The 22,380-nt window shown below is 45.9% G+C and overlaps 1 protein-coding gene across 5 annotated transcripts in view; it reads right to left on the bottom strand.

The window, feature by feature from the left end:
- The window catches only part of HECW2 (HECT, C2 and WW domain containing E3 ubiquitin protein ligase 2), a 1,572,445-nt gene that overhangs the window by 216,363 nt on the left and 1,333,702 nt on the right, over positions 1-22,380 (bottom strand). For all 5 annotated transcript variants that reach the window (XM_085648759.1, XM_085648760.1, XM_085648761.1 and 2 more), the window contains one exon: positions 11,833-11,967. In XM_085648759.1, the coding sequence (XP_085504885.1) occupies positions 11,833-11,967 (135 nt within the window). The remainder of the gene's footprint in view (positions 1-11,832; positions 11,968-22,380) is intronic.

The following is a 22,380-nucleotide window of genomic DNA, read 5'->3' as shown; positions in this document are numbered from 1 at the left end:
GGCGCCTGCAGACAGACTACCTTCTGCTGCTTGTCAGGGATGGCCCGGGAACCAAAAGCAGTCCAGGCACATTTTGTCAGACGAACCACCTCCCCCACCACACATAGTAGCGAGGCTGCCTGACCAGCCCAAGTTCTCTCGCCAAGAACGTTTTCAGAAAATTGCAAAATAGTGCGTTTCACATCAAATCCTTCCCTATATATTCAAATGCCATCCCCGTTAAACAGTAAACGATGACCTTAAAGTGAATGCACCATGATACCCAGTCAGGGTTGAAAATAGAGTTCACAGCAATTCTTATGGAGAACATACACAATGTGCATTCTCTGGGAAAGAAAGCAGGTCAGAGTCAACGGTCTACACGGGATTTCATTTTTCGCAGACTGGAATAAACTTGGAATTATGAAAAACAGCCAGAGCAGAGCCAAATACTGAAGATGCAAAGAGGTATGTGTGGCTTACAGCATATCCTAACAACCAAACTAGTGAGACGGATGTTCGGCCCTGCCTTTTTGTGTAAGCATTTAAAAGGAAGAAGGGAAGGTAAAACAGTTTTCCTTGACCAGTGTATTTTTATAGGTGAAGACTGACAAAAGTGATTATTTCTTTTTCTAAAGTAGAGATCTACTTGCCTTGCCAATGATTGCTTCAGATATAGATATAGCTCAGAGGATCCCCAAAATATGTTTATTTTCTCCCAAAAGATCAAATCAAATTAATGAGCCTATTTTATATCTACAGGCTACTCTAAGCTGGGACGGCCTTTAACATTTGACAGACTCTGAGCCACAAACCATTTTAAGTTACTCTAACGTTTTTCCTTCTACAGTCTGAATGGTGAAAAGGCAAAACTGTCCTGAAAGTCACAAGGCATCTCTTTCTAGGCCTAGTCTCAGACAGCCAAGACATTTTGTTACTTTACAGTGGCCTTAGAGCCTGCCCAGTACTTCCCATAAGTTGGCTTCATTGTCGCGCCTATATGCTCGCTTTTAATTTGTTTAAATTTGGAGATTTCACTTCCACTTTGCTTCTCTGGAGCATAGCTGCCAAGGTTTCAGTTTGTTTATGTGTGACATTCCCATGTGTGTACTGCGTTTATGTGTGACATTTCAAACCTTATGGGTGACACTTTATTGTGAGTGAAATATCACAGTTGCATCCATGCCAAGAGATCATTTTTAGAAATGATGCCCTTTTCTCGTAAGTGACGGTTCTTAATGTGTGAATTGACCCAGGGGCGCTTTACATGAGGGTGTGCTCAGAATCACAGGATGTTGAGCTGAGGCTGCGATTCGAGTCCTCTTCGAGGGTTCTAAAATAGACAGTTGTGGTCGCCAGGCCACATCTTGTCCGGCCTCCTACTTCTAAGGCCCCTTTTTTTACTGCATTTTAGACTGACCCAGTTTTTGGCATATATATAGAAGCTTCGTTTTGATACTATTGTTTGAGCAAGGGGTGCTTTTTTACATGAATTAGGCAGATGTGTGGTTTTGTGTTGCGGTCTTCAAATCTCTGAAGTTCGTTTGGCTTGGATATGAGTTTCTGTGTCGGAGGATATACCACGTCATATTATATTGAAAATCCTATACCTCCCATTGCACACTTGCGCCATCTTGTGGCCTACGAATATACAGCACTGGGAGCTCAGCTTTTATGGGTACGTCCCAACAAAGTGAGACACTGGAACTACACGGTTCTTTTGCGTGAAAATTTCAGGCATTGCGGTAATGCGCGAAAATTACTGAAAATGCAATTATTCTAACTTGAGATGCGGGCACTTGGCAGGACTTTTGGAGCATGGACACATTACTTGTGACCTTACATTGCTACGTTTTCCTGCACAATTTTTTCTGTTTGTTTAAGCACCCTACGAGTGTGTGTTTCCCAGTTGTCTAACTTGTGTACTTCTCCCACCCCCCCCGCGCTGCTCTCATTGTCCGTGTGCTTCACCCCACCCTTGTGCACTTATACCACCCACAGAATAAGTTTTTCGCCTGTGTGGTTCTCCCATCACCATGAGCCTTTACTCCCCCAACGTTCAGCTTTCTGCCTCTTTGCTGCCACCTTAATGCTCCTTTCTCCCCACCCATGCCCTCCTCCTGTTTCTTTCCCCCTCCAAGTTATTTCCTTTGTCAGTGTTGCCCCCTCGTTACTTCCCCATCCCACATGTTGCTTCACACCCGCCCCCTCTTGTTGCTTCCCTCTCCCCCACATTGTTTTGCCCACCCCTTCCTGCTGCTTCCCTCTCCCCTTTGTTGTCCCCCCCATTGCGTTACTTTTTGTTTGTTTATCAATCCAACTCTGATCGGGAAACTAAAAACCTAAAAACACTTACGTCATTTGTAAGTGCGCGAATGTTTTTTTTCTCCCTTTTACAAGCCATACAAGGATGCTGTAACACAGTTAGAACCATTGGCACAAAGCCATCAAGTCCCAAAGGCAAGATCTATTGGCTTTGCCAATGCTTGTTAGTGCTTTTGTCCCACTCGCCCGGCTCCAGTTCCCAAAGAAAGTCCTTGTTTCAAAATTGACTTCAGTCCATATGGTCTTTAATTCTTGAAAGTAAATGCTCACATCAACCTTTCTATTTAAAAAGGTTACTTAAAAATGTGATGTCACATTTATAATCACAGTTAAAATGCCACATGGTCAGTAATCACTATCACACACCGTTAACATTTTATCACGTCATTTACCATTGCCCCTGAATTCACCTCCATGAAACCCTTGAAAGAAGAAGGTACAGGAAGTTGGATGGCTGGACAGTCATTCTCTCCTTCCGCTGCACTGGCTGGCTATTTTTAGGTTACGCCAGAAATCTATTGTTTTTAATATAAACTTAAAAGGGATTTACATCCTGCCTCCTCTCTTTCCTGGCTTCACATTGGTTCCTGTGCGTGCCACTTACCTTTTCTCCATTTCTATTGGCTGTAGCATATTGTCCTGCATTTACAAATGCTTTTTTCTTGTCTGCTTCTCTTAGCAGTTTTCCGTCGCTGAAATACTCTTAACATCCGCTTTGGTGGAACTATATTTTCATAAAGTTTTACCTTTTTCTCTTACAGCATATTTATATAACAATTTATCACCCGGAGAGATTAAGTGATTTGCATAGAATCACAGGATGTTGCGTGGCACTGCAGAGACTCGTACCAGAATCCCAAGCTCTCGACTCGGCGGCCCTGGCCACTGCGCCACATCCTCTCCACTCCCGTGTTATCTGTCAGGGAGCTCTTTCTTCTCCCGGACGACAATTGGTGAAAGCAGCTCTTTATTCATTATATAGGCAAAACTGATGGTATCTATTGACCTGATAGGGGACTTCTTCTGCAACGATCTCTTCTTCTCAGTCAAATTGCCTGTGGCTTCTAATGCACCTGCTGCCTCTCTTTAGAAAGCACCTTTCCCTCAGTGTGTACGGAGTTATTGTTCTGGCTCATACGTGCCAACAGACCCGATTCAGACGGGAGACTACCGATTGTAAAGCCTTAAATGGCTGTATTTTAGCTGCCTCCCATTTAAAATTGCCTTTGTTTCAATATTAGTCAATGGGGAAAAGAAATTCATCAGATTTTTTCTTTCCACTGTCTAACTCTTTTCCTGTTTCGAAATGTTGGCATGTATGCTGGTTGTCTCTTCTGGAGGTCACTATACAGAATGTCCTTGTAGGTTAGAGGGGTACTGCACTTATTGTCTCACCTGGAACTTGGATCTCTCTGCTAGGGTGAGAGCAGAGACAGCTGTTTGCTGACTTTTGTCTCCTTCCTGAAAAAGTATACCTCCTGAACTGAGACCATGCTGTGAATAGGCTCAGAGGACCCCAGGGAGCCCTTGAGCAGGAGCGGCTCCTACTGGACGGGGTGGTGGGCAGGGGGAGGGGGAGAATAAAAAGGAAAAAAAAACACTTACATAGCTACGGCCAGCCGCCTCCACTCCTCCATCCTCTTCTTATCTTCTTCCTGTCTGGAGTCCAGCAGCAGGAAGCACCTGGGCTCCCAGGCTCACCTATACTAATCACAACGCTGCAATGCAACGTTCAAGTTCAAGTTCAAGTTCAGGAATTTGTATAGCGCACTACTCACCCAGAGAGTCTCAAGGCGCTTGAGGGAGGGTGGGTGCATTACTTATCGAATAGCCAGGTTTTTAGTTGCTTTCTGAAGGAGAGGTGGTTCTGTGTAAGTCGGAGGTGAGTGGGGAGCGAATTCCAGGTTTTGGCCGCTAAGTAGGAGAAGGATCTTCCTTCCATGGTGGATCTGTGGATGCGAGGAATTGCGGCGAGGGCTTGATTGGATGATCGTAGTTGGCGGGTGGGTGTGTAGAAGGACAGTCGTGTGTTGAGGCATTCGGGTCCTAGGTCGTAGAGGGCCTTGTGTGCGTGGGTGAGGAGACGGAACGTTATTCTCTTGTTGACGGGGAGCCAGTGGAGATCCTTCAGGTGACCGGAAATGTGAGCATGACGGGGAATGTCCAGTATGAGTCTGGCTGAGGCGTTTTGGATGCGTTGGAGTTTTTTCTGTAGTTTGGCTGTGGTCCCGGCGTAAAGGGTATTTCCATAATTCAGTCGGCTGGTGACCAGTGCGTGGGTGACTGTCTTTCTTGTTTCGGTGGGGATCCAGCGAAAGATTTTTTTGAGCATGCGTAGGATGTTGAAGCATGAAGATGAGACGGCGTTGACTTGTCTGGTCATCGAGAGGGAGGAGTCTAGGATGAAGCCCAGGTTACGTGCGTGATCTGTAGGTATGGGTGCTGTACCCAGGGCCGGTGGCCACCATGAGTCGTCCCAGGCAGAGGGGGATGATCCTAAAATGAGGACTTCCGTTTTGTCCGAGTTAAGTTTTAAACGGCTGTTCTTCATCCATTCGGCTACTTCTTTCATTCCTTCGTGTAGATTGGTTTTGGCGGTGTTTGGGTCTTTGGTGAGGGAGAGGATCAGCTGGGTGTCGTCTGCGTAGGAGATGATGTTGAGGTTGTGTTGGCGCGCGATGGATGCGAGGGGACTCATGTATACGCTGAAGAGGGTGGGGCTGAGTGAAGATCCTTGTGGTACACCACAGATGACTTCGGTGGCCTCTGATTTGAATGGGGGGGGGCGGACTCTCTGGGTTCTTCCGGCGAGGAACGAGATGATCCGATCCAAAGCTTTTCCTTGTATTCCGACGTTGTTGAGGCGTTGTATGAGTGTGTTATGACATACTGTGTCGAAGGCGGCGGAGAGGTCGAGTAGGATGAGGGCAACTGTTTCTCCGTTGTCCAGTAGCGTTCGGATGTCGTCTGTAGCTGCGATGAGGGCGGTTTCGGTGCTGTGTTTGGCTCGGAAGCCGGACTGTGAAGGGTCGAGGGAATTGTTGGATTCAAGGAAGGCGGCGAGCTGACTATTGACGGCTTTGTCAATGACTTTGGCAGGGAATGGGAGGAGTGAGATGGGGCGGTAGTTCTTAAGTTCAGAGGGGTCTGCTGTGGCTTTCTTCAGAAGGGCGCTGAGTTCGGCATGTTTCCAGCTTTCCGGGAAGGTAGCGGAGTTGAAGGAACAGTTGATGACATCGCGGAGATGGGGTGCGATGATGGAGTCTGATTTGTTGAAGATGTGGTGGGGACATGGGTCGGTTGGCGATCCTGAGAAATTGGAGTTCATCAGGCGGATGGTGTCTTCAGTGGTGATTGGGTTCCAGGCGAAAAGGTTGTGAGAGTGCTGTTTTGGTTCGGAGGTGGGTGGAGTGGGCTGTTCATCGGACTGGTTTTCAAAGCTGTTATGTATGTCGGCGATTTTGTTGTGGAAGAAAGAGGATAAAGAGTCTCAGAGGTCTTGGGAGGGAGTGATGTCGTTGGTGCCGGCGGTGGGGTTGGTAAATTCTTTGACGATGTTGAATAGTTCCTTGTTGTTGTGGGTGTTGTTGTCGAGTCGATCCTTGAATGCTGATTTCTTGGTGGATCGGATCAATTGGTGGTGTTTGCGGGTGGCGTCCTTGAAGGTGGTCAGGTTGTCAGAGGTTGGGTTTTTTCTCCAGGTTTTCTCGAGGGTACGACATAACTTCTTGGATTTCTTAAGGTCATCGTTGAACCAGGGGGCCTTTTTGCTACCTTGTTTGATCTGATGGTTTTTCAAGGGTGCTAATACGTCAGCGCTGTGGGTGATCAATTGTGTGAGTTTGGTGGCAGCTTGGTTTGGGTCCGATGATATGGCAGGAGGGTTTTGGTTTAGCGATGTGAAGAGTTGGTCGGTGGTGATTTTGTTCCAGTTTCTTCGAGGAATAAGTTGTGGGGGGTTGTGGGTCGTGGTCTTTTTGTAGCTGAAGTGAACGCAGTTGTGGTCCGTCCAATGGAGAGCTGTGGTGTGATCGAAGGAGATGTGTTTGCTGGAGGTGAAGATAGGGTGAAGCGTGTGTCCGGCAAGGTGGGTGGGGGTGTCAACAAGTTGTTTGAGTCCGAGATTGGCCAGGTTGTCCAGAAGGGTGGTGGTGTTGCTGTTGTTTTTCTTTTCCAGGTGGAAGTTGAGGTCTCCCAGTAGAATGTAGTTCTCGGAGGTGAGGGCATGTGGGCTGATGAAGTCGGTGATGTCTTCGTTGAATTGTGTGCGGGTTCCTGGTGGTCTGTAGATGAGGGTGCCTCTAAGTGTGGTTCTGGGGTCGGTGTGGATCTGGAAATGAAGGTGTTCGGCGGTCGTGATTGGTCTGAACGCAGTGGCTCAACACTCGACAGGGAATGGGAGCCAAGGCATGTTCTCCACCCAGGCTGTAGTGCAGCCTGGGTGGAGAACATGCAAAGTGCGCATATATGTTTGGCTGGCCTGAGACGGCCGGCCAAACATTCTGTAGTAACGACAGTATGCGTCCAGTTGAACAGGAAGGTTTATTCAAGTTACAAAAAGTAAGATCCCAAAGACGTAGCGCATCGTGCCTGCAAGAACGGCGCTGACCAAGCTCCAACTGTCACATAACACCAAGAGCAACTGTCAACATAGAGATAGGCTCGCGCGCCAACGGGCAACGCGAGACAGTTATATTAAGAATGTCCATGCGCAAGGTGCGTGCGTGGACAGCACACTGCATGTATCTCTTCCCCTTGAAGAAAAGAAGATAAGAACAAGAGAACAGAAAGAAAGGAAGAGGAAAGGAAAGAAAGAGAAAGAAAAGACGAGAGGAAGAGTGGACAATTACCTGTACCTAACAGGTAATCTGATATCTCTGCAACTCCTCCTGGGGGAAACAAGAGGGTTGGAAGCAGCATCCAAAACTTTGTGTCTAGGAGCAGAAGATGTGTTGAGACCATATCAGAATTATGGACAGGCCTCTCTCGAACCATATCATTTACCTTAACAATCTTCTTCATGCTCCACCAATACCTATTTTTGATCCATACAACACTTCCACAGATGTTATAAATGCAAACTGGTTTCTTAACAAAACTTTGTTTCTTTATTCTTACAATGTCACCTAAAGCAAACCTACTGTTTGAGACATGTTTCCTAGAGTCAAAGTATGTCTTTTGCTCGGTTTGTACGTCGCTAATTTTGTATCTAACCATAGTATCAAGCTCATGGGCAGGGACACTACGCTTGAACCACTTAGACATCCAAGCAGGTCTAAAATCAGAGCTTGCCTTTCTGTCTTTAAGCAGATCGAATGGAGACACACCTATGGATGAGTGGGGTGTGGTTCTGTAGAACCACAGCATGGTTCTAACTGCCATGGGAATGGCTTTGTTGTGATCAAAGGCCCACCGTATACAGTCCCCAATTACTCTGTTAAGCCTCTCTACAAGTCCGTTGGTTTGGGGATGATAGAGAGAGCTTTTGAGGTGGATGATGGAAGATTCTTTGAGAAATTCTTCCACATCAGCAGAAATAAACTGTACCCCCTTGTCAGAAATAACAGTCTTGGGAAATCCTTCCCGCATGAAAATCTCTTTCATAAAGTCAAGAATGTCTTTTGAGTCAACTTTGGCAACAAACTTTACTTCTGGCGAATTAGAGTAATAGTCCACTAGGACTATGGTGAACCGAGTCTGATGGGGTAAGGTGTGGAAGGGACCCAACACATCGATTCCCAGTTTTACCCAAGGATTGTCAGAAAAAGGAATAGGGATAAGAGGAGGGTAGAGGTGTGTAAAGTCTTGTCACTGCCAGCACAATTGGTGCATTCTTGGACCAAGGGGTCAATGTCTCTGTCCATCTGGGGCCACCAAAAGTGTTCACGAACTCTGCGTTTGGTGAGAGTAGCACCCAAATGTCGTTCGTGAGCTTTAGTCAACAGTGTACTTCTGATGTTGTAGGGAGGTACAATTTTATCTGACCTGAAAATAAGACCATCTTCAACAGTTAATTCATCTCAGATTTTTACAAAAGGTTGTAAATCAACATTTAAATTCTTCTCTTTTGGCCAAACTTCAGCAATGTATATTTTTACATTGTTCAATGTTTCATTACAGTCCATTCCAGCATACCAATCATTTTAATTTACAGAACAAATGTGTTGGAGTTCTACACCAGCAACTATGCAGTCCTCTTGCTCTTCGTCGCTATTGAGTTTCTCACTTACATAAGACAAGTTAAAAATGGGTGGCAAATGTGAGAGGGCGTCAGCACGTATGTTCTTTCCCCCTGGGATGTATACAATTTCAAAGTTGAATTGGAGGAGCTTACAGGTGAGACGGACTATACGTGGCGTAGAGCTGCAATGGCTGCTCTTCCCTAAAATTGCAACTAAAGGTTTCTGGTCCGTTTGTAGAGTGAAATTCCTGCTCCATAGGTAACATTTGAATTTTTTGATGGCCCACAAACATGCAAGTAGTTCTTTTTTGATGACTGAATAGTGATATTCAGAGTCTCGCAGAACCCTAGATGCAAAGCCTATTGTGTGTTCTTGGGTCCCTAATTGCTGGGTCAGGACAGCACCAAGACCATAACAGCTGGCGTCGATTGTTAAGGTGCACTGTATTGAGGGATTAAACGGTTTCAATGCTTTTACTTTGGTGAGTTTTGTTTTTTTAACCATTCAAAAGCATGTCTGCAATCATCATCTCATACAAAAACAGATTAATGTTTTAACAAGTTTGAAATGGGGCGTACTTTAGTTGTATAATCCGAAATGAAACGGGAGTAGAACTCCGTCAGACCGAGTAATTACTTCACTCCAGTTTTGTCTTTGGGAGGTGAAGCGTCCAAGATTGCTTCGACCAGACTGGGTTTGGGAGTTACTCCAGAACTCGAGATCGTGTGACCCAGGTATTTTACAGTGTATTTTGAGAACACACATTTGTCACGTTTGAGAACAACCCCACATTCTTGAAAAATGGACAGAACTTGACTCAATGTCTCATCATGTGTTGACTGGTCAGCGGCGCGTATCAGGACATCATCTTGGAAGATGGCACTGTTTTTAATCCCTTTAAGTAGATTGTCCATGAGGCGCTTAAAAACTGAAGCTGCCGAAGCCAAACCAAATGGCATTCGACAGAATTGGTACATGCCTGATGGTGAGTTGAACGAGGTGAGATGGCGTGAGTCTCTATCGAGTTCCACTTGATGATAAGCAGAAGCAAGGTCGAGTTTTGAAAAAATCTTTGCTCCAGCTACCATGCCCAACGTTTCCGAGATGTTGGGTAGAGGGTCAGAGTCAACCCATATTTCTTTATGTAGACTGCGCAAGTCAATGCAAATTCTGAGATTGTTGTTCTTTTTGCGTACTATGACTAGGGGAGATAACCAATCCGAAGATTCAACTGGTTCGATCACTCCTCTTTTACACAGTGTCAAGAGTTCTTTCTCAAGATCCTCTCTGATGCTAAACGGTACACTTCTCAGCTAGTGTTTTATGGGACCTGAAACGAAAGACCCAGAAATGTTTAATTGTAGCTTTCAGTACTCTCCTATTATGTTATGTCAGGCTTTACAATTTCTCTTTTTAAGTGTTAAAATTGTTAACAATGGGGTACCTGTTGCAGATCACAGTGTGCCTAAATGTCCTGTGTTTTTGTTAAGGATAAAGGGATATTCCTTTTAAGTTAAGGATCTCCGTCTGCAAAACAAATGGAAACGGGATTTAATATATACTCCACAGTAATAGGCATTCGTTGTAAAGTTGTGCCAGCAAGTGACTTTCTTTCTTTACTTTTTAGTTGGTGTCAGGTTTATAACAAATTTGCTTGATCATCAGTTGCAGCGTGTGGATTGCTGCTGTCTCATCAGTGGGCGGTAAACGTCAAATTCGGGCCGAATGAATTAAGTGTCATGTAGATTTGATGGGATGCTGAAATGGATTCAGAACACTCTATGAGTGTTACAAAATATCCACGTAGACTGGGATTCTTCACTCAGCGCTCGCAGTAGCGTTACGCACATTTACTTTCTCAAGCTCTTGTCTTCCTCGTCATTTTCGATGCTTCCAAACTGCTGAATACGGGGTGTCTGGTTTCCGTTGTATTTGACCTTTCATCTCCGTAAATTATCGAGGAATGCATTCTGGGAGTTGTGGTTTCCAGGATGTGAAGTCGGGTGTGCGGTGGATTATTCAACTTTATGCACAGTACAGCGCAGTTGCCGGAGGCACAGTCTTTAGTTCCTTGGGGAAATTAGGAGCTAAGTCCTGCCAATATCCGACATATCGTTCAGGCCATTCACATTGCTATTGAATTTGAGTATCAAATAAGCTTCTTTCCTCAACAATGCTGTCTCGGTATCGCCTATGGGATTGGGTTTCAGATCATCAGTGAAGCTCTCTCATTGACACTTACATATACAAACATACAGAGACAACTGTTTAATGATTTGAGCCAGGTAAGCACAGTGGGGCGGTGGGCGGGGCATGGCAGGGGAGGGAGTAGACAGCTGACGGAATAGGTATTATTTAATTATACCTTTTTTGTCGTCTGTCGACTTCCCCCCACTCCCACCCCGTTCCCGCCCCGGCTAGGAGAGAGTATGGGCATGGAAAAGGTAGAGAAGGGGGGCCTGCATAGGGAAATTGGCCAAGCTCTTATAAGGGTTCAGAGGCCCAAAGCTATTCTAAGACAAAGAACTTTCAACTTGACCTCTGGCTATCTATTTGCTTTTACTTGCAAATACAGCATATCTCTCAGCCCGTGAGTCGTAATAAAGTTTCTGTAACATATAAATACTGTGCTGTTTATTGAGCTATCCATTGCTGTGCATCTCACCAGACTAGTATTTTGAAAGGGGTTACTATCACAGCAAGAAACTAGTCTTTTTTTACTTAATTTATAAGCAACCCAAATAACCTTGAACTTAGAAGGATTCTTGTATGCATGCTTACAGACGCTGCTATCCTTGGCAAACAGATCAAATGCCTATTTAGACCATGTACATGCCCTAAGGATCACTATAAATTTGTGTAGGTACATACTACCACGCAATCTTTGCTCCACTGTTGTGAAATATAGGGCTATTTTTCCGTGCAGATGCAAAAATGCAACAAATCACATCACGCTAATGCAGTGTCGGCTCATGCGTTTTTAAACATTTCATGCATTAGAGGAAGGTGTGAACAATAAAATAAGCGGTTTCACTGCTATATTACACTTTCACTATGTCAAGTGAAAGAAAGCAGCCCTGAAATATCAAAAACATGGGTCTGCTACCTTGTAATATTTTAAATGTCTACATCACTTAAGTTGGCAAATCTTCAAGCAGCTCTGCGTATTGCAATAATGTTTACGGAAACAGGAGTTCTGTCTAGCCAGAATATCTTTCTAGCGTGCTTACCACCTCATCAACCTCAAATAGAAGTGTTCTCAATTACTGGCAGAAACTGAAATCATGCCCTCTGTCACTCTGGCTGGGATGCTGAAAGGATGCATCCAAGAATGAGCTTCGCTTACCTCACCGGCACTATGACTGCGCTGTCTGGTTAAGTGCTGCCGATGGACCAAGGCGCTGGTGGGCCTGCTGCTCTGTAGCGGAAGTCGTGGGTCGATAAAAGTGGTGCTGCGGGAATTGTGGTCAACGAAAAAAGGCTAAGAGAAGAAATAAAGAGAGAGAGAGAGCACGGTAAGTAATCAACACTCCACATAGAACATCTCTGTGCTTGTAATGCACTATTACTGTGTCTCTGGAAATGAGAGAAAAGAGATAACGCACAGGTCTAGCCCATCTGTAAGAGGACCAGTCTTTTTAGGTTTCACCTACCAGATGGTTGCAAAAGACCTTATGTGAACTTACAGTGGGCTGTCCATTGCTTGCTATTGGTTGGTTTCATGGTCACTCATTTGCTTGCTTCTTATTCAATGGCTTGTCTTCCTCTTCTCGTGTCTGTCCCTCCTATTGGAGCACAGCCTCTTTATGGTTGTTTAGATTGTTTTGATTGGCTGACTTGTAACCTTCCATTGCTCATATTCGGGAACTAGTATTTTCTTTTTCATTCAGCACTCCATAAAAATGCATGTGTTTTCTAGCTATCTCCCTCTTGTGCTGCTTCTCCTCATCAAATACCCTTCCTCAATGTGTTCTAGCCACCTTACCAAGTTTGTCTATGAAAGCACAGCAACAGGGATATTTTGGGCTGGGAATGGCTGAGGAACAGAATTTAAGAGTTGTTTTTGCTTAATCTCCAGCATTCCACATATTGAATGAAAGCATACAGAGGCTTTTACAGCGCGGGGAAGGGCTATATGCTGCACTCTCTCGAATCGTGTCTCTAACACAGAAGGGGTACTTAGCATGACACTTCTTCGGGAGGCCGATAAATCTGCTCCCTGGGTTACTGCAGAAGATCAAATGACTGAAGTATATTAGGCCTTGACAAGAGTTTCTCTTTATATTCTGACACTATTGTATTCTTTTAAAATCTGTTCAGAGTTTTTTGAGTGAAAGGTATTTGAAAATTAAGCCATGCCATGTATGAAGATTGACGATACTGAAGAACAAATGTTACTTACCTGTAAACTGTGGTTCTCCAGTATTGGTGTCTTTCATAGATTCACATGCTTGAATATTCCCCGTCGTCGAAGTGGGAGTCCCACGGTATATATAAAAAGCAATAAGTATCATGTATATATACATATACACATACCTAACCACATAAGAGTATATACATACCCAAATAAACATATATATATAGTTCAAATAACATATCAAGTTAAAAATACCATAGGATAGCATTGAGACATAGGAAAGCATAGAGAAAAAGAATCACTTTGCTAACATATCACTGTCACTTTATAGTCCAAACTCCAGCCAATCAGGCGCTAGCACCCTCTAGAACCTTCTCCTCAGAGGCTCAGGCCCTCAGATTTTCGAGCACGAGAGTGACCATAGAGCCGAAAGAGGAGAAGAGAGCCTCTGAGGGGAGGAGGGTGGGTCGCATGTGAATCTATGAAAGACACCAATACTGGAGAACCACAGTTTACAGGTAAGTAACATTTGTTCTTCTCCAGTATTTGGGGTGTCTTTCATAGATTCACATGCTTGAATAGAATAGTAAGCAGTAAACAGTATTCGGCTGACCAAGCCGTATTGATATTGCATGTAATACAAACAATGTATTTAAAGCGCAATAATAATAATAATACCCCAGGAGGAGGGAAGTAGCAGAGGCTCACCTTATTTAAACAGATTTCGTAGAACTGCCTGTCCCACAGCCGTGTCTGCTTCGTTAATGGATTCCAGACAGTAGTGCTTCGTAAACGTGTGCCTGCTGGACCACGTAGCTGCCCGGCATATTTGATGGATGGGCACACCAGCGAACAGGGCAGTGGAAGATGACATAGCCCTCGTTGAATGGGCTCTCACTCCCGAAGACAGAGGCTTACCAGCCTTTTGATGGCAAAAAGAGATTGCTGATGAAACCCAACGGGCAATAGTAGGTTTGGTGACAGATTGTCCTTTGCAAGCACGCCCGTAGGCCACAAACAACTGGTCAGATTTGCGAAAGGATTGAGTCCTGCTAATGTAGAATTTTAGACATCTCTTCAAGTCCAGAGAGTGTAAGCTTTGCTCCGCCGGGGTTTGTGGATGCGGGAAAAAAGTCTTTAAGAGCACTGGTTCGTTAAGATGGAAATCGGATGGCACTTTAGGTATAAAAACCGGATTAGTGCGGAGGATGACACAATCCGATCTGAATTGAAGGAACGGAGGCTTTATTGTAAAAGCGTGAATGTCACTGACTCTGCGGGAAGAGGTCAGAGCAAGGAGGAGGGCCACTTTCCAAGTTAAAAATTTGACATCCGCTGAGTGGATAGGTTCGAAGGGCGCCTTCATAAGCTGAGCCAGCACGATGTTCAGGCGCCATGTGGGTGGAGGACGCCGAATGGGCGGGAACATGCGGAAGAGACCCTTGAAAAATTGTTGTATGACTCTGGATGAATAGAGAGAGGACGAGCCATCTTGTCGGAAGCGAGATATTGCCGCTAGAAAGACCTTTAAGGTAGAGTGCGATAATCCAGACTGCGCTAGTTGTAGGAAGAACGGCAGAATGTGTTCTGGAGGAGCGTGCACAGGATGAATGTGGGCAGAAGCACACCAATGACAAAATCGCTTCCATTTGAGCTTATACGTTTTCACTGTGGATGGAGCTCTTGCCTTAGCTAACACCTCCCTGCAGGCTGGAGGAATGTTCAAATGAGCAAATTCAAGGTGCTCAGGTTCCAAGCCGACAAGCTGAGAGATCTGGGATTCGGATGGCATATCCGACCATCGTTCATTGTGAGCAGATCCGGCTTCAGGTGGAGAAGGATGGGCTCGCGTTGGGATAGGAGAAGCAACTCCGAAAACCATGCCTGCCGAGGCCACCGTGGAGCTATTAGAAGTACATGGCACGGTTGTTGTCTCATCTTCCGCAGCACTCGTGGAATCAACGGAATCGGCGGAAAAGCGTACGCAAATATCCCGTACCAATTGATCGAAAGGGCATTTCCGCACGACCCTTCGTGGGGAAACCAGCTTGCGTAGGACTGGCATTTTGCATTCTGCGGGGTTGCGAAGAGGTCGATTGTCGGGTGACCCCAAAGGTTGAAGACGAATTCCAGCGTCGGTTGATGTAACTCCCACTCGTGGGTTGATGATGCTGACCGACTGAGTGCATCCGCCAGAGTATTGGAAATGCCGGGCAGATGAATTGCTTGTAATGTCATCTGATGGAGTATGGCCCAACTCCAAATCCTCTGCGCCAGACGGGAGAGCAGTGGAGATCTTGTCCCGCCCTGTTTGTTCAGGTAGTGCATGCACGTGGTGTTGTCCGTCTGAATGAGGACTGACTTCCCTTGGAATTGCAGGCGGAAGGATTTCAACGCCAAGAAAATGGCCATCAGTTCCAGTCTGTTGATGTGCCAGCAACGCTGAGCCGCTGACCATAGGCCCTTGACGGATAGATCTTGAAAATGTGCGCCCCAACCCTCCATGGATGCGTCCGTGGTAAGGACGAGTTCTGGGGTTGACGACAGAAAGGATGTTCCTGCTGCGATGTTGGCAGGACAAGTCCACCAATGCAGCGCTTGAGCCATGCGGGGTGACACCACGACCTGATCGTTGAAGGAACCGGAAACCTGGCGCCACTGCTTGTCTAACTCCTCTTGGATGATGCGACTTTTTAGTCTGCAGAGAGGGATCAAAGCGATGCATGAGGACGCCATTCCCAGAAAGGATTTTAATATGCGGACTGAAACTGACTGCTTTGCTGCGATGGAGCTCGCAAGCTGTTGAATCCGTTCCTGACGTTCTGCTGAAGCGAAGGCCATGGTTGTGCTCGTATTGATACAAGCGCCGAGAAAAGTCTTGCACGTAGTCGGCGTGAGTTGAGATTTTTGTACATTGATCGACAACCCCAGGGACTGAAACAGATCGAGACAGCGCTGGGTATCGAGGGCCGCCTGGTGAGAGGATTGAGCTTTGATGAGGCAATCGTCCAGGTAGGGGTATATCTGAATACCCTCTTGTCGTAAGTGAGCCACCACCGGGGCTAGGAATTTTGTAAAGACCCGCGGGGCTGAGCAGAGTCCGAAGGGTAGGACTTTGAATTGGTAGTCCCTGTGGCCCACTCGAAACCGTAGGTATTTCCTGTGGCGTGGTAGAATGGGCACATGGAAATATGCGTCCTGCAGATCGATCGTTGTCATGTAATCCTCCTGAGAAAAGAATTGGAGGATGTCCTTCAATGTGAGCATCCGAAAGGACTGAGTCTTGAGAAATTTGTTGAGCAATCTGAGATCGAGGATCGGACGCCATTCCCCTGATTTCTTTAGTATGAGGAAAAAACGGGAATAGAATCCCAACCCTCTTTGATATTTCGGAACCACTTCGATGGCACCCTTGTTTAACATTATTTGGATTTGTTTGAAAAGTTCTCTGAGATGGGCGGGTGGTGGCCCGTATGGAGGTGTGCGTGGAGGAACCTTCACAAACTCTAGGGCGTGGCCCCTTGAAATTATATCCAGGACCCAGCGGTCCGAAGTGATCAAGGACCAGGTTGAAAAGAACTGGGAGATTTTTCCTCCAACAAGAACTAGAGGACAACTGGGAAAAGGAAGTTCTTTCCGTACAGAGTCACTGCTTCTTGGTTGAATTTCCTCTGTAATTCGACTTTCCTCTGTATGACTTGCTAGTTTGCTGTCTGTAGGACTGCTGCGGTTGTGAATAGTACCGCTGTTGCCCCTGATTGTACGAGCGGTATTGGGACGAGGAGCCACGAAAGGATGATGATGAGGAGGTGCCGCGGCCGCGCGCACCTCGAAAGGGCTGCTTCTTAAACTGTAGAGTGCCGAGGGAACGAGCCGTATCCGTATCCTTTTTAATGGTTTGCAAGGCATCTTCTACATGCTGGCCGAATAATGACTCCCCGTCATATGGCATGTCCAAAATCTTAGCCTGGACCTCTTGCCGAAAAGAGGTTGACTGAAGCCAGCCCTGTCTTCTTAGGACGGCTGCTCCCGCCAATTGGCGAAAACCGGTGGATGCGATGTCAACAGAGCAGTCAATGATCTCGGATGACGCCCTTTCTCCCTCTTGCAGGATCTTCTGAGCTTCCGCTCTTGAATCCTCCGGTATAAGTTTGACCAATGCAGCCATGTCCGACCACATCTGTCTATCATAACGGCCGAGGATAGCCAAGGAATTCGCAGCCCGGACCGTTGTTGACGCCATGGTTGAAAACTTCTTGCCTATAGCATCCAGGCGACGGCCGTCGCGGTCCGGAGGCGCCGACATTGGAGATGATGGATTCTTGGAGCGGCGCTGTGCCGCTTGTGTGATCACTGAGTCCGGCTTAGGTTGAGACACCAAGCAGGCTGGGGAAGAATCCGGAGCTTTATATTTTTTCTCCAGGCGTGGGAGCACCGCCGGAATAGAATTAGGTGTCTTCATTAATTTTAGGCCTTCATTCCATATGAAGTCTATGATTGGCACAGCTAGTACTTGTTTCTGAGGCTGGGACTTGAAGTCATATAAGAAACAGTCCTCTTCCCTAACCACCATGGGAAGGTGAAAGCGTTGTGCTGCTCTCTCCATCAGCTGATGGAACCCTGTTATGTCGACAGGTGGCGAGTTGACTGGTGACCTTGGCGGTGATGCGGGCGAATTGATTTGGTAATCATCCCAGTCCGCCATAGTGTCGTCCTCTGGGAGCTCGCCCTCTTCCGTATCCGGATTGTCCATATTATCATCCTCTGCATTGAAAGGCAGTGCAGGTGTGGAGGGCGTGGGTATCGTTGGCAATATAGGAGGTGGAACCTCAGATGGCGCTTCACGTGGAGTATTTTGAGGGGATGCTGGAAAACGACGATTATAGTCTTCCAACATATACTGGAGGTTGGAAACAAGCTGCACAGGAAGCTGCATCATAGGAACCGGAGCAGAGGTATTTTGCTCTTCTTCCTGTTCATAAAATTCATCCTCCTCAGACTCTTGGCATTTTATATGGAGCTCCGAAGGACTATGAGCATCCCGAAAAAGAGACTGATCGCCTTCATCCGAATCGTCCTCATCCCCTGAGGGAAATAGTTGACGAGGTGGCCGTGGTCCAGGTGGTAACATAACTGGGACTAGCATGGCCTTACGACGAAGCATTAAGGAGCTGTCCACAGACCCCGGTGCTGGTGTTGACATTGGCACCAATGGCATTGTCGCAAAATTTGACCCTACCGTCGTCGAGGCGACCGTCGACGAAGCAATCGTCGACGGAGTTGCCGTCGACGAGGTTGTTGCCGTCGACGGGACTGTCGTCGACGGGGTGGCTGCCGTCGACGGGGTGACTGCCGTCGACGGAATGGCTGTCGTCGACGGTGTGGCTGTCGTCGACGGTGTGGCTGTCGTCGACGAGGCTGTCGTCGACGAGGAAGATTTCCTCTTCTTCTTTTTACCCATCGTCGACGAAGTTGTGGACGTCGACGGAAGCGCCAGCTTCCCAGTCGTCGACGAAGAAGTGAGTGGTATCGTCGACGAGACAGTTCTAAGAGACACACATACTATCGTCGACGGAGAAGACGTCGACGAAGTCAGTGTCGTCGACGAAGGATATCTACTCGATACCGTCGTCACCGTCGTCGACGAGGCTGATGAAGTAGCCGATCTCGTCGACGGAGGGGCCGTCGACGGGCCCGTCGACGGTTTTGAAAGTTTCTGACTGGAAACATGTGCTGACGAAGTCACAGACGCCTGAGAGCTACGTCTCGGGAGCGCAGACGTGGAGACAGAGACTTTGCCTGTAGACACTTCCTCAAGGTGAAGTCTCTTCTTTTTCAGAAAAGGAGATGGCAAGTCCTGGACACTTCCACGCTTTGAGGAGACTCCTGTTTTGACAGAGGCTACACTTTCCACCTCAGAAAGTGGGTTGTCTGTGTCCTTTAGTTTTTGAAGCCATATTAAAAGGCGACCTTCTCTATCTTTCAAAGTTTTGTGAGAGAAAGTTCTGCAGATCTTACAATTAGCCACTTATGATCAGGATACAGACAATAAATACATTTCTCATGGGGATCCTCAGAGAAAAGTCTTGACTTTCCGCAAGATGAACAAGGACGGAAAAGAGATTTCTTACTTGCAGACATGATGAGAGATAAAAAAAAAAACCTCAAACCAGATGAAGAACTGAGCAGAGCTCAGGGAGACTCCCTTCACACGACGTGCGGTAGAAAATCTGAGGGCCTGAGCCTCTGAGGAGAAGGTTCTAGAGGGTGCTAGCGCCTGATTGGCTGGAGTTTGGACTATAAAGTGACAGTGATATGTTAGCAAAGTGATTCTTTTTCTCTATGCTTTCCTATGTCTCAATGCTATCCTATGGTATTTTTAACTTGATATGTTATTTGAACTATATATATATGTTTATTTGGGTATGTATATACTCTTATGTGGTTAGGTATGTGTATATGTATATATACATGATACTTATTGCTTTTTATATATACCGTGGGACTCCCACTTCGACGACGGGGAATATTCAAGCATGTGAATCTATGAAAGACACCCCAAATACTGGAGAATACAATGTATTCCTCTAGTATTTTAATTTTTTTCTTTTATTTGTTTTAAACAATACTTTACGGACAAACGAAAGCAAAGCCAACAGCTCTGCACTCACATTAGAAATGAACGACTTATAGGCTTTGCTAATGCTTGATTGTCAATTGTGCTGTTTTTAGCATCTGTGGATACCTCAGTGTGTCAAAATGCGCTTACCTGCCTCTTATCCCATTATTAATGTCCGTGTTTTATTGTGGTGGTGCTGCCCAGCTTCAAATCATAGTCCCCTCTGAATGCATCTGCTTCAACTTCACTAATACTGAACTTGAGAAAGTTTGGAGCTCTGAATGCAGCACAGTTACACAACTAACATCATACATAGTAAAGCAGACATTCCCCACTTAGATCTCTTGCTGCTGAAATAAGACGTTAATTGCCAGTTATTGACCCCAGAAGGATAAAAGGGTGAATGGACACACCTGGATTCAAACTGATGACCATGAGGTCAAACATAAATACATTGAGTGGATGCATAACTTCCCTAAGCCACCAGACTCTCCTGCCTACAGCAAAACTGTTGCTACATAGGAAAATGTAATCACAATTCTTTCTGGTAAGAGTCATCTTTAAAGGTAGATTAGCAATACCTAACTTGCAATCAGTTTAAGCCTAAGTACACAAACCAAGCATCACTGCTTAGGAAGAGGACTGAAGAGGATGAGTTACTTGCAAATGTATTATGAGTTATTAATAGAATAATATATTTCTGAATTATGAGGCTAAATCTGCAAAAATGCCACATCATTCACCACAGTCTTTCCTGTAGGAAAGAGAGTCTCCTTTGCTCCCCTCCAACAAATTAAAAATCTTTCCTTAGAATCTGAATGCGTATTACATTTTCAGGGTTACCGGGGTAGACTCTTGTAATATTGGGTGAAATGCATGGTAGGAGGACAGCACAGAGGGTGATGGGTCATCATACGGAGGATTGTGACTAAGAAGATGTGGTCTCAGAGTAAAGTAGATTTCTGGTTAAAATTTGGGCCATTACCGCCTCATCTGTCTTCTCATCAAAATCCTTACTCTGAGTGGATTTACCAAGCACCATATTTGTCTGCCATGCAATCAGTGCAAAAAGCGCCAGAAAGAATGGTACATGTATCTAAATGCCCATTGGATGAACTGCTCGATATACATTCTAATCTCCGTTTACTAAAAACCCTGCCCTGTAATGGGTTAATATCTAGGAACCACCAGATGGCTCTGCACAAAGTAAAAGACACAAGGTCCAAGAGATGCTAAGACATGCAAAGTCATAAAATCCTCCAGGACCAGAAATTGAATTTAAACTGTCCCAATTTGTTCCAGAGACCAGTCAAATGAAAACGAACGCCATAGTGAATGCACCAGCAGCATATTAATAGGAATCTATCTTCAGGAAAGTGACCAAGCCCTTGAAGGGACTTAACCATCAGAAACACAGAATTATACCAGATCCATTAGGACATGAGGTCTCTTCCTAGGCATAGACAAATGTCACAGACAATCTGGTAGAGCCCATGCACTGGGAATGCATTTTGGATGCCGCTAGGCTAGGAGTTGCCGATAGGTATCAAGCCCTCAACACTACCAGCTGTTGCAGATAAATAAGCCTACCTGGTCTAGTCCCTTTTAAAAAAGGGTCTTGAGAAGCCTGATGTATCCCAATCCACTTACTCCAATGACAACATTGTCAGCACAGTGGAATAGGAATGGTACCTCTAAGTCTTAGCCACAGTCTCTGTAACAATGTGAGCCACTGATGCCATGTGATCATACATGACATCCCCAAATAAGGAACCTAGTAGAACACCCATCTGATCAGAGGAGTGCCTTGGGAGCCATATGCCCTAGAGAAGAACATATCTAGCAATGTCATGCATGTTCTGATCTTTTTGAGAGAGTCAATGGGTTGGTCCCCATCATTGGCCAACCAATGGAGTGAGGCACTTCAAAGGACTCAGATTTCACCATAATGGGCCAAAGAAGGGGGGACCCATACATTTCGCCCAGAGGCCACACAGAACTGGAGTATGTCAAGGGGCCTCAGAAGCAAATACTGAACCTAGGCCAGAGATCCAAGAGTACATCAGTGTGAGAGGTGAATCAGAACACAGTATTGATGCACTTGGCGACACCATTGCTGAAAGTGTCTGGAAGCAGATATATCCATGTCTGCCAAATGACTGTTCTATCCCTGATGGCACAACTCTGCTTACAAACGCAGATTGATGTAAAAGATATTATAGGCTGCATTCCATTGCAACACACATCTTTATCACACATGCATTACAACGAGAATGCCTTTACAAAGTATAATCTTTACCACGCATGGTTTTACAACGTATTTTGTTGGAAAGCATGTATGTTAAAGGCCTATGCATGATAAACGTTTTCCCTGACTCCTGTCGTCAGTCCTCAAGCCGCGCAAGCCCAGCATGACCCACCCATACTCCTGTACTTTAAAAAGAATACCCAACCCCTGCCCTAAGACCTAAATCTAGACCCCAGAGCGACCCCCTCCTGGCCCCAGCCCTCAGAAAAAATACCCTGCCCCTGCCCTAAACTCTAAATCTGTACCCGGTGCGACATCCCCCAGGGCCTTCAGTTCCTTTAAAAAAGCCTCCCCTGTCTAAAGCTCAAAATCCATCCAAAAAGCAAACACCCTTACTTTAACAGGACGACGATGAGGCAACTATTGTGAGGCACGGCACAGTTCATCAAGAGGAAGCGGAAGGATCTCTTTGCTCCTCTAAAGACGCCAAATGCATTGACTACGCAGGTGACTTTACCACCGTTACCAGCATATGCCCTCACCATATGCGTTGTAAAATAATGCGTGGTGAAGCCTATGCGTGGTAACTGCATGCGTGGTAAAGGCTCTGCGTGGAAACATCTGCGTTGTAATGACTGTTTCCCATGGCTGCCTTATCCCCATGTGCACC

The sequence above is a fragment of the Triturus cristatus genome, chromosome 3_2 (assembly GCF_964204655.1).
Source record: "Triturus cristatus chromosome 3_2, aTriCri1.1, whole genome shotgun sequence".
In the NCBI taxonomy this organism is placed as follows: domain Eukaryota; kingdom Metazoa; phylum Chordata; class Amphibia; order Caudata; family Salamandridae; genus Triturus; species Triturus cristatus.
The sequence above is the reverse complement of the archived record's forward strand: the minus strand, read 5'-3'. Positions and strand labels throughout refer to the sequence as shown.